Consider the following 13165-nt stretch of genomic DNA (forward strand, 5'->3'; position numbering starts at 1 on the left):
CACAAGCTCACACTTTTCTTCCTCCAGACAAGAGAGAAAATCTCATCGCATTATTTCAAATCTTCACCCCTCATGCTATGGTACCTGCTTTGACAGTGCAATGTGTACTATGCACCATGGCCTCTATGACTTCAGTAGTGCATACATACGTCTCAAGATGAGATCTCTTCACTTGTGGTTTCTCGCCCTCTCTGGCCCGCTCACAGACCCTCCTCACACTCTTTCAAGGGTCACCCCAGAACTTGCCTACCTACTTCAGTGGTGGCGTTTTCCTCCCAACCTATCTGTTGGGCATCCGTTCTGACAACCACGACCACAAATAGAGGTCACCACCGACACCAGCCTCACAGGCTGGGGAGCTCACTGCAAATCTCTCAAAATCCACGGCAAGTGCTCTTCCAGAGAGAAATCGCTTCACATCAACAAATTAGAGCTGTTGGCGGTTATAAAAGCTTGCAAAGCTTTCAGATATCTCCTCGCTGGCAAGATGGTACAAATTGCCACCGACAACACCACGGCGATATACTATATTTTGAAACAAGGTGGCATCCACTCTCCAAGTCGCCCCCATTTAGCAACCGACCTCTGGGAGTGGTGCATAGCACATCATATCTGCCACGACAATGACTTGGCCGATCTACTCAGCCGCACAAACTCTCAAGCTCAAAATGGGAGTTAGACTAACCAGCCTTTCTTTGCCTATGCGAATGATGGGGCAGACCAGCTCTTGACCTCTTCGCCTCCCGTGAGAATCGGAAGTGCAAACGATACTGCTCCCGAGCTGGCACTGGCAAACACTCCCAAGGAGATGCATTCCTCGGCCGATGGCCCAGGACCCTCACTTACCTTTTCCTGCTGTTCCCACTTCTCCACAAGGTCGTGGTTCACCTACAACAAGACAAACCCGATGCCATCGTTATAGCCCTTTAGTGGCCAAGTCAACCCTGGTTTCCAGTCCTTCACAATCTCTCATCAGACATTCACCACCTTCCTCGCTTGCCCCACCTCCTCACGCACAACAACACCCAGGTACTCCACTCGGACTTACCTGTTCTGCACCTGGCAGCTTGGAGGATTCCACCTCGCTAATGAATGTTCTCCATCAATCAAAGAAGCCCTTCACCAGAAAGGCTTACCTGTATAAATGGAACAGATTAAAATCTTTCACTGAAACGTCTTCATTGCCTTCTATCAACCCATCACTTACTACTCTTCTACGTTTTTTGCTTCATCTCAAATCTAGCGGCCTTTCCCTTCTCTTCCTTGAGAGTATACCTCTCCACCATAGTTTCTTATCAGCCCCCTAACTCTCTGGCATCTGATTTCTTCAAGCATCCAACACTGAAATGTTTTCTTAAGGGTCTACCTCATATCTACCCATATACCCGCCCGCTTTCCCCACAATGGTCACTAACACTAGTACTGCAACAACTTACTAAAGCTCCTTTTGAACCTTTAGCTATAACTGACTTATGGCTACTTACCTTTAAAACAGCTTTCCTCGTTGCCATCACCTCAGCTTTACGAGCTAGTGATTTAGCGCAGTGGTTCTTAACGTGGGCGATAATGCCCCCCAGGGGGCGATTTCATTTTTCAGGGGGGCGGTAGAATAAAAAGGGGCGGCGTGGGGGCGCTGGAGCAGAAGGGGGCGGTAGGGGGGCACTGGAGCAAGCCAAACCTATGAAGATGGCTGCAGCCTTTTTACAGTGTGCATGAATATATATTTTCCTTCAATTTTAATTTAGTTTCAGACTTTTTGTCTTGAAATTTTTAGTTCCTGCATTTGTTTTTATGCCCTTTTTATATTTCTTTTTGAGTCTTAAAATTCACTTGCAACTAAATCATTAAATGTTACTTTTTGGGGGGCATTTCATTTTCTTGGAATGTAATTTTGTTTTCAGGGGTCATTGGATTTAAGTGTCATAAATAAATGAATGAATGAATGAATGAATGAATGAATGAATGAATGAATGAATGAATGAATAAATAAATAAATAAATAAATAAATAAATAAATAAATAAATAAATAAATAAATAAATAAATAAATAAATAAAGATATCACTGCGGGGAGGGGGGCGATGATAACTTCCTCAATGGGTCAAGGGGGCGTTTCTTTCAAAAAGGTTAAGAACCACTGATTTAGCAGCCTTACATCACGACTATCCTTATTTATAGTTTTTTCCGGACAAAGTCAAACTATCCATGGATATTTCTTTCCTCCCCAAAGTCGTATCTCAATTCCATCCCTCTCAGCCATTTATCCTTCCTTCTTTCTTCCCATCACCGTCCACAACTCAAGAATCCTCCATACTTTAGTTTAGACGTTAGGCGAGCCCTTGCCTTTTACGTCTAATGCACTCAACCTTTCAGGCGTTCACCTTGACTTTTCATAAGTCATCAACCACCTACTAAAGGTCGCCAGGTGACATCTCAAACTATATCTAGATGGGTCGCTTCTACCATTCACCTTGCGTATCAGCTGGCACGCAAACCAATCCCGAAGGTGATTCGCCCTTACTCCACCAGAGCAGTGGTAACCTCTATGGCATTCCTACGCAGCGTACCTTTTCCAGATGTCTGCTCCTCTGCCACCTGGACATAGCCGTCCACTTTCATCCAGCATTATAGACTTGATTTTCGGCAAAAGTCTGATGCGGCCTTTGGACATGCTGTTCTAGCCTCTACCTTGGTGTGACACCCTGACTCCGGGTAAGACAGCTTTTTAGTCACCCAGGGTGTGATTCACAGAGGCCACGAAGAAGAATGACAGGTTACCCACCTGTAATTGTAGTTCTTCGTGTGGACCTCCCTTCTGTCAAGCCATTCTGCTTAATGTAGCAATAGTTGACACAACTGAAAGAAGAGCCTTAGCGCCAAGGTACTTATACGATGGGGGGGGGACCTTATTCTAATGTGCTTTTTGCTACCACAGAAGCCATAGAACTTTCCGATGAGGCTCCACACAGGTACAGATCACCTAGGGTGTGAATCACAGTGTTCCACTCGAAGAACTACAATTACAGGTGGGTAACCCGTCATTTTCAGGGCATCCAAATTTGATAATATTTTCCTGATCCTGGCTTGCCTTCATTGGCTTCCAGTAAGCTTCTGTGCCAAATTGAAGATATTAGTGTTGATATACAAAGCCCTAAGCTATTTGGGACCTTGATATCTGTCACAGTGTCTCTGCTAAAGAACTGCTGCCTGTGTCACCTGTTCTCAGACCTTGTTGCTATAGATGCCTGCACTGAAGGAGGCCCAGAAGGTGTTGAATGGGAACTGGGCCTTCTTGGTGTGCCTTCATCCGTGGAATTCACTCCCATTTAAGGTACACCAGGCCCCTTTCTTCCAGGCCTTTCACAAGTTAGTTAAAGCAGAGCTTTTTAAAGAAAAAAAAATAGTAATATTCTTCCCCTTGGTAGATTTATGTTGACCTCCGATTGTATCATGTATTTCAGTTGTCGACAGGTTCATTGTCACTGTTTTTTATTAGTTTTGCTGTTTATAATTTTATCATTTGGTGGCTGGGATTTCAACTTTGTTGTGAACCACCCAGGTAGGCAGTGGCTTCTCACTGGATGGATTGTATAAAAATTAAAAACATGTATGCATACATACCATAGAAAACCTGAGGCTGCCTACCCCAAATGCTCTTGATGTTGCCCATAATTGGATGAAAATTATCTGATATGTTCATTAATTGTACTTTGGTGCTTCTGACATGAACAAAAAGAGGATCTTTACCGGGAAGGAAACTTTGATGTTTCCCCTTTCTGGAAAAGATGTAATGTTTGTATATGTGTATATATATGTCATTCTTTTCTAGAATTCCAATGGAGTATACACTGGCTTCATCAAAGTTCAGATGGAACTCTGCAGACCTATCACAGTACAGGCTTCTATGAATGCTGGGAATCATGTCAACAACAACAACAATGAGACTTTTTATTTGCCTAATGGCTATGTGAATACTCTTCATATCAGCAGCACAAATACTGTCCGTGAAGTTATTGAAGCCCTGCTGAAAAAGTTTCTGGTGGCTGATAATCCTGCCAAGTTTGCGCTTTACAAACGTTGTCACAAGGAAGATCAAGGTACACTGCCAGTTACCTTGATTCAGCAGAGTGTTTGAATAAGAGAAAGAGATCTTGTTTCATTGTGTTCAGTTTATAATACTGATGGAGTTGATCATTTGAGGTTAGAGCAGGTTGGAAAACATAGTGGACTAATTTTAAGCGAGCAATAAAGACCAGTATAAATAATGTACAGTGGTGCCTCGCTTAGTGATCGCTTCGTTGAGCGATGAAATCGCTTAGCGATGGGGGTTTGGCCATTGCCAGAGCAATTGCTTAGCGATGGCCCCTATGGGGGAAAATCGCTTTGCGATGATCGCGGGGAAGCGATCACCGCAAAGCCCCCATTTTTGGCCAGCTGATCGGCGGTTTCAAAATGGCCCCTGGAAAACAAAATGGCCACCCGCTGTGTTTAGCCTTGCTTTAGAGGCACTGAAAATGGCGGCCGCAATGGAGGATCTTCGCATAAGGTTAGTTTTAAAGCCCATAGGAACGCATTAAACAAGTTTTAATGTGTTTCTATGGGCTTTTAAAAATCGCTTAGCGATTAAATCACTTAGCGATGTTTTTCCAGAATGGATTAACGTCGCTAAGCGAGGCACCACTGCATTTCAAATACAGTTTCCCATTTTGAAATGCATGTGGTTCCTTTATGCGGCTGTTCTAATGTATCTGCTGAGAGAGAGTAGTCTAATGTTCATCTAGAGCTCTCTGAACACATACTCTCCGCACACAGATTATTAAGTAAACCATTTCTTTTTGAAAACTATGGCAACAGTCCTGTGCCTATCTATTTGGTAGCATCTTTAACAAAGGGGGACTTAATAAAAACTGTTGCTGTATGGTTGGCTGCACAAGCAACAGCCCTGGTAACATGAATTAGAAATGAGTGTGGGGGATGAACCAAAATATGAGTAATATTTCTAAACAAATGCACAGAACTGGCCTGTAAGGTCCTAGACTTTGTATAATAAAAATCTGGTAGCAACAGAGTAGTGCTCTCATAATTAGGTTAAATGTAGATGTTGATGCTCACTGTATAGTACTGTAGTTGTAAGTATTCATAATGGGAAAACACTGTGGAGACTTCAAATAGTAGGAATACATAAAATAGATCATTTATGCAAGTTCCATAGAGGAAAGTGTTGTCTGGTTCTTAACACCTATGATGACTTGGTGGTACCTAGGAACTATAAGGGGGCACAGTTCCCCTCTCCAGTACAGTCTCCAGTGTACCTCTAAAACTGGCTCTTCAGGGGTGAGAACCCAGTTGTATACAACCAGTTTTTGCTGGCAGCAGGAGGAAGAAAATTCAGTTGCAGTTGATCAGTACAGTATTACATTGGGCATAGCTTGTGCTTGATCTGCTCTGAGAAGACCAAAATACTGAATTATGACTTAATTATGCGGTCCTGTTACCTAGCAAATATGACAATAATTGTTTCCCAGTCTGAATCAAGTGGGAAACTGTAGTTAGTTAGAAACTATCCAGTCTGGTGGCTTGAAGCAACAAAGGTATTAAGCATATGGGGAAAGGCTTTTTCCTGCTGTGGCACGTTAAGATGAAATAGGCTTAACCTATACATTTGTACTAAATTCAGATTTCATTTTAAACCAGGCTGTATTTTTTAAAAGTCACAGCTTTATTAAAATTGGATGCTTAAACTAGATCATTCGGGGCTTTTTGAAAAATGTTTAAATTATTGTTAGGAAATTTGTAAGATGAAAACTGTAAAATGTATTTTACCTTATTTTTAAGTTTGGTTACTCACTGATCTACGTTTCAGAGTTGGGAGTCTAACAGGCATTGGGGATAACCCTTTCAGCTTCTTTGAGGAAAGACTAGGGATTCAAATAAGTCAATTGTAATTATTACTCTCCATCATTTAATACTCTGCTTATGATTCTCCACATGTGTAGCAGTGTTTAAAGAGATTTTCAAAAGGAGTCCTGTTTGTATTAACTTTCTCATTTGTAATCTTGTTTGCAGTTTATATGTGCAAACTCTCAGAAACCGAACATCCACTGTATCTGCGTTTGGTGGCAGGCCCAGGAACAGACATGCTTAGTTTTGTTCTGCGTGAGCATGAAACTGGAGAGGTTTTGGTAGGTTGCATCTGTGATTGTGATACAGCTTTTGTTGTTGGTCTTCAAATCCAACTCTGCTAATTTCCAGAATTTCTGTGTAGATGTGTATCCTTCTCTGATGTCTATCAAATGTACTTTCAGTGTATGCACAGAAATAGGAGCTGTGCGAGGGAGAGAGTTAAAATTCGGTGTGTGCATTAAGGTTTTTTATTCACTATTACAGTAACAGCAGTTAGAAGTTGTTGTTGGGTCTGCAGTTTTATGAGGAAGAGACCATTTGTGCAGCAGCACTTCTTCCTCCTTCCATTAAAAACCTTAATTTGAACCAGGTTTGTTTTAAGCACAGTTCTCCAAGTCTGAACATAGTAGAGAACCGTGATTCAAAGTGAAATAGCAGCTTTTGATTTGTTTGCATATGCTTGCATGACGCTCCGTGTTCTCCTGAAGACAACCCTCTGCTAGATCTGATTGCCTAACGAGGCAATGTGTTTCCTTGAGGCATGCATGAAGAAAAAAAACCTTATGGTTACTTATTCATTTGATTTATGCCAGAACCTGCAGGGAGGGGAAGAGCAAAAATGAAGATTAAAAGCAATATTGAAACATAACTTTATTTAAAAAAAATAAGAATAGGAAGAAGTAACAGAAGAATAGGAAGAGCATCTAACTGGTTGAAGTGCCATCAACAAATTGTCAGCTTGAATGCCAAAGGTCTAGTTCAATTTAAAAAAGATGTTTCTGTAATAGCAAAAAGATCACAAAGAAAAAGTAATTGGCAGAAACTGCCTGAATCTACACTGAGGAAGTGTTTTCTTGTCCCTGCCTTTAACAGCACCCCTTAAGGATTATACACCTGGATAGACCTCTGCTGTGGGAGAATGTAATCTTCACATAGCTTGTTTCAAGTTATTGATTTCACTAAAACTCCTTTTCTGTTTCTCTCCTTACCATACAACTTTTTGTATGGGAGATCTTTCATGAGATTATTTTCTCTGTTTGTGTTTTGATGTTTATGAGAAAGGGACATTAACTTTCTGGTAGGATCTTTTATGACAGAGAAGCCCAGGGGAAACTAGGTATTTACCATAGGTTTATCTGCTTGAGTATAAAGGAAATTAAAGTGAACTGCAATTTTACTTTCTCCAGTTTCTACTGCTTACTTCATGGATTTTAAATAAAAATACTTTATTTTCTACAGTGGGAAGCCTTCAGCCTTCCTGAACTACAGAATTTCTTACGTATACTGGACAAGGAAGAAGATGAGCAGTTACAGATATTAAAAAGACGCTATGCAGCATACAGAGACAAACTTGAAGAAGCCCTTGGTGGGGTTTGGAAACCGGGTTAAAATGGAGCCAAAACACTCAGGAAAAAAGATATGCATTATCAGCTATTAAGTAGCATGCCAAACCTAGTATCCAAAACAAGAGTAGATGACAGATTATTGATTGTATAAATTGTATTCTTTACATCTTGCATGTAGAAGCAAAGGAGAACTGCAGTATTTGCAGACTTCTTCTGTGATTTCTTCTAGAGTCTATTTTTCTGATTGTGCATTCATGCTGGTTGTGATTGTGTGATTAATCTACTCTTACAGACATTAACAAGAGGCATTCTTTGCTTTAATGCTTGTAGCTTTTGAAACAAAAGGATGTGCAAATTTTAATTTCATTCTAAGTCCAAATTCAATTTTGAGTAAGAATTAGTACACTGATATCAAAATTGGTTTGCACTGCCTTTCCTCAAATATTTCCCTGAAATATTGAAAACCAAGTTATTGTTATATTAAAAATATGTTTCAAACGTTGTATAGAAGATGTGTTCAGGCAGTAGAAGGGGAAGTGAATGTTGAATGAATTGTTAGAGATAGAGAAGAAAAGGATGTTGAAATGGAAAGGACAAAAGGGATATTCTGCAAGTCAGTGCATTGAAAAGGACGGTTTAGTGTTTATGATTAGTATTATTGAAATTAATATATTCAATACTATTATTGTGGGAGAATTTAATACATATAGCAGAAATCAAGCTTCCGTGCACATCAGGCACATTCTTAACATGTGCTTTGTGATATGCTTAAACACCTAGTTGATTTACTTGAGTGAAAATCTCTGATAGAACTTTTGTAATTGATGGAATGTGTAAAATTGTAATCATACTGGTCTCCATGTGAATTTTTATTACTTAAAGAGGTAAAATTGTAATCCTATTATCTTTTATTTTAAAGTTTTAAAAAAGATAAAATTCATCCTTATGAAACAGGATAGATCTAGCAATTATATAATCATTACCTCATGCTGTGTACAAGCAACTTGAGTTATGTGCATTTTCAGGTTCTGTCTTAAAATATTGAGGTTTCAAAAGGTGCCTTGGATTCTGTATGCTGCTTAACTACATGCAAGGTGTATTGCATTTGACTGACTGTATATTTTCCAGAAATATTTTCTCAGAACGCTGTATTGTAAATGAAACCAAAGAAATGGGTGTGCAATACAAAAGTTAATATTAATGTATAACAAGTCTTGCTTTAAATTTTATATTTGCAGCCACCCAGGGAAAAACTGTTGATGGGGTAATATTTAATTGATATAAAGAAGCATGGCCAGCAGTCATTTTCCCCTCTAATATTTGGGCATTAATTTTGAACTTTCTGTAAAATATCTGCCATTGTGGTGACATCTGGTGGGTATTATATGCAACACCAGTATGTATGTTCTCTTAAAGAGCGCCTTCTTCTTAAACTTTGGCTGCTTTCTATCCTTCAAAAATATTAAGCTCTGGAGTTTTGGGGGTTTTTTTTAGATTTGCCAAGACAATCTTGATATATTTAAAGTGTTAACAGCAAATTTAGAAGTAGAATTAATTATCGAATAATCAGCGACATATCTTGTTTGGATTTTTATTTCACCTGTAATATTATAATATTTTGCGTGTGCCTTTATTTTATTGGAAGACAGAATCAAAGTCACACAAGTTAATAGTGGCATGCAGGATATGTTTGACATTGGTTAGATTTTTCTACATCAGTGCATCAGCTTAGGTTCTACTGTCATTTTGTGATAGCTACTCGAAAGCCATTTGCCTTGTGCTGATAATATAGTAAAACAGAAGTCTTTTTTACTCCCAATTTTGCCCAGTGGCATGCAAAGAGTGCTCTCTCTTGTCTAGAAATATACTGACCAAAACCTTTAGGATAGTAAGTCACTGTGAGAGGAAGCCTGTTTGAATCAATGAAACTTACAAAGGAGTCAAATCACCAAATCCCCACTCATTCATTCCGCCTACACCAAGTAACAGGATTTTGACCATTGCTATTGGGCAGAGAAAGCATGTTTTGCATGCACCTGAGCAGTGTCCATGGCATCAGACATTACTTCTGTGTAAAGTGTTGCCAGAGTAAGAGGCTTTTCTGCTACAGCCAAGCTGAAAATTGTCAGGTGAGCTCTCACCTAAGGAGTTCAGCTGACATATACTACTTCCTTCTTTTTCTTTTGTAACTGTGTTCATTTTTACTCACTCAGTCCCACAGCTGATTCTATTTCGTTAAGTGCCACTTTTCAGACAGGAAGCATTACTCTCCTGTTTCTCCCTCTTTATTAATATATATTCTGAAGCCATATCAGAGTAAGGGCAGGAACAGAAAGAATTGTGGGTACGCATATGCATCCTTTGCTACAATAGGCAGACATACCACCTTTAGGAGAGGACTTGAGTATTTCAGCTTGGTTTTTCCCCCTATGGTCTGCTAATGGGAGTAGCTGATTAAACTTTACATTAGACCTAATGCATTTAATTAGATCAATATTGTTTCAAACTTGTAAGTTTGGATGTTGTTGCTCAGATTTAAATACTGTATTTGAATTTAGAAGTGGCAATGTACAAATATGTGAATTTTATTTCTATTTTACTTGAACTTTGTGTTTCTTTGTGTCCCAGATTTTATCTTGGTGGATTTCTGCACTACAGTTTTGTGTAAGAAAAACAGCTGTTGGTCTAAACATTCTTAACATACTGATTACTGCAGCTGTTTTAAATATATATATAAAATTTTAAAAAATAGGTCATTTGTGACCCAAAGGTTTCTTTTGTGATGTAACATTTGTTTTTGTGTCAGATCTGTTAAAGATGTTGCAAAACATATCTTTTGACTACTTGTTTGTACCCAGATGAAGAAAAAGTGAGGGGGCAATGCAGGAAACACTGACATTATAATGTTTTAAAGAAATTGTACTATTTATTATTTTGAAAATCTTTTTATGGGGAAGCTTTAGTTTCTTTTAAAGTTGTTACTAAATTAGCAAGTGCTGTTCAAGCATTAAAGCTGACATTGACACTGGCATTAATGTCTCTGTTGTTAAATTATTGGTTAAATTTATTGAGCTTCTGAGTATAGATTATCACCAATCCAGAAATCCATCTGCCAACCTCAAGCATACAATATTTCATCTCTTGCAGTATTGAGAGACCCCTGGGGGAAAATGTGTTCCTCCAATTCACTTATTCCTCCAAATGGGCAATAGATGTCAACACTGAATGAATGCTAGTATAAACACTGTGCAGGCAAATTACCCAATAGTTAATGAAGTTTTTCTCATTGTGAATACACAGAAATGTAATGCCTGAGGGATTTTGCTGTATGTGGGTTTCTTTACTAGAGTAGGGTAATAGAAACTGTACATAGCACACCTGATTGTTTTCTCTCTTTCTTTTTTGGGTGTTCGGGTGGGGGAGTTTGAGCTGGCTAGTTCTGAAACAAGTTGCCCATTTTGTTTAGGATCCAAAAGTCTTCATTTCACTGCAGGCAGAAATTGGCTCAGTGGAAAGGGAACGACAATATTCCCTCCTCGTTGTGCTCTTGAAGGCTAGGAAGCCTGCTGTAGCAGGAGTCCATCAGAACCCTGGATCCTGGTGTGACACTGATGGGAGGTTGGTAATTTACCTTCCACCAGGAATGCATTCCTATATTGTGGTAAATCTTATATTGTTGGCAGTGCCCATTGCCTCTAGTACAGAGAACCATCATTAGAATATACCAACAAAAGGCAAGTGTGATTCTCATCGTCCCTTGGTCGTCGCGCCAGCTGTGGTTCTCAGCCCTGCATGAGCTCTCAGTGGACCATGTATGACTTCCACCACTCCCTCCTCTCCCTGCAGAACGGTATATTTCACCCAGACCTGAACTCTCTGCACCTCAAAGCCTGGAGGCTGCTCCCACACTAGCAGATGTCCTTAGGCATGTGTGACACCGCTCCACGAATCTCACGTACTCTGGCAAATGGAAGGTGTTTTCTGCATTTGCCTCTACACATGGATTCCCAGTTCTGCCCACCTCGGTTCCTTCTAGTCTTTCATTGGGGCCTTTCACACTCTACTCTCAGAGTTTATATAGCTGCAATAGTGACCATCAGCCACCTTCTTCCAAGATGGTTGGACTTTTCAGACATCCCATGCTCAAGCAGTTTTTGCATGGACTGAAGAACCTCTGCCCTCCCTATAAACCACCCACTCCTCATTGGTCTATGGGTCCACCCTTTGAACTGCTGGCCTCAGCATCAGATAACTTACTGTCGCTAATGACTGCGTTTCTTCTAGCTATAACCTCTGCAAGGCGGGCTAGTGAACTTGCCGCCCTTCAAGCTGACCCAACTTTCCTGCAGTTTCATCCAGACAAGGTGACTCTATTCCCGGACCAGTCTTTCTGCCCAAAGGTGGCCTCGACCTTTCACTTAAACGAGCCAATAGTCCTGTCAACCTTTTTTCCATCTCCTACATCTAATTGGAAGCGGGCTCTTCACTCTCTCAATGTGAAGAGGGCCCTTGCATACTATGTCTCTCACTCTGCTGCCTTCTGCTTGTTGCAGTGCTTGTTTGTTTCCTTCCGCAGATATTCTAGAGGGACTCCGGTCTCTTTGCAGCCAATTTCTTGATGGATAGTTTCCACGATCCGCCTGGCCTATGACCTGACCAAGACACCTTTGCCTTCTATGGTGAAAGCCACTCTACCAGGGCTATGGCATCCTCCATGGCCTTCCTGAGGGTAAATTTGATAGACATCTATAAAGCAGCCACATAGGCCACTCTACTCACCTTTGTGGCACACTACCGCCTGGACATCTAAGATAAGGCTGAGGCTGCTATTGGCTGTGCCGTCCTGGCATCTGTCTTTTTGGGATGACCCACCACCTGGTAAGTCAGCTTGCTAATCGCCCATTAGTGTGCATTCACAGAGACCACAAAGAAGAAAAAGAGGTTACTTACCTATAACTGGTTCTTCGAGTGGTCATCTGTGAATTCACACGTCCCGCCCTTCCTCCCCGCTAGCCGTCACCTGTGCCTCTTGGCATGCTGTGCAGCGGCGGGCAGTTCTACGGAACAGGCACTCGGTGCCGTGGCGGAGTTATAGGCAGCGTGGGGGAGGTCACGGCACCATGTGCCTAAGCTCTAAGATTCTGAGACTGCTCTACACAGGTGCAGATTAACCCATTAGTGTGAATTCACAGATGACCACTCGAAGAACCAGAGTTACAGGTAAGTAACCTCTTTTTTCTGAGCCCAATTCAGAGTGCTGGTCATTACCTATAAAGTCCTATACGGCTTGGGTCCAGGCTACATGAAGGACCGTATCTCCCTATATGCGCCTTCTCAGCGATTAAGATCAGCAGATAAGACCCTCTTCTTGATCCCATTGCCAGCACAAGCACAGCTGATGGGCACACGGGAGAGGGCCTTCTCTGTGGCAGCTCCCAGGCTATGGAACACTCTCCCTTGGGAGATCAGGATGGCCCCTTCCCTTTTGTCCTTTAAAAAAAAAAGCTAGAGATCCATCACTTCAGGCAGGCTTTTAGCAGTTATAACTAAATCCCTGTACCCCATTTTTCAGATAATTTTAATATTTTTTGTTTTCATGTCTTAATCTTTTAATTGTATTTTAAATCATATATTGTTTAATTTATCTTTTAATATTTAATTTATTGTGTTTTTAAATTGTATGAATTTTAATGTTGTG

At 40.6% G+C, this 13165-nt stretch overlaps 1 protein-coding gene across 3 annotated transcripts in view; it reads left to right on the top strand.

Moving 5' to 3' along the window:
• The window catches only part of RASSF3 (Ras association domain family member 3), an 84491-nt gene extending 73993 nt beyond the window's left edge, over positions 1-10498 (top strand). For all 3 annotated transcript variants that reach the window (XM_078376895.1, XM_078376894.1, XM_020786022.3), the window contains 3 exons: positions 3828-4095; positions 6065-6180; positions 7361-10498. In XM_078376895.1, the coding sequence (XP_078233021.1) occupies positions 3828-4095; positions 6065-6180; positions 7361-7510 (534 nt within the window). In that variant the 3' untranslated portion in view covers positions 7511-10498. The remainder of the gene's footprint in view (positions 1-3827; positions 4096-6064; positions 6181-7360) is intronic.
• The last annotated feature ends 2667 nt before the right edge of the window (positions 10499-13165 follow it).

Source organism: Pogona vitticeps, chromosome 5 (assembly GCF_051106095.1).
Source record: "Pogona vitticeps strain Pit_001003342236 chromosome 5, PviZW2.1, whole genome shotgun sequence".
Lineage (NCBI taxonomy): Eukaryota > Metazoa > Chordata > Lepidosauria > Squamata > Agamidae > Pogona > Pogona vitticeps.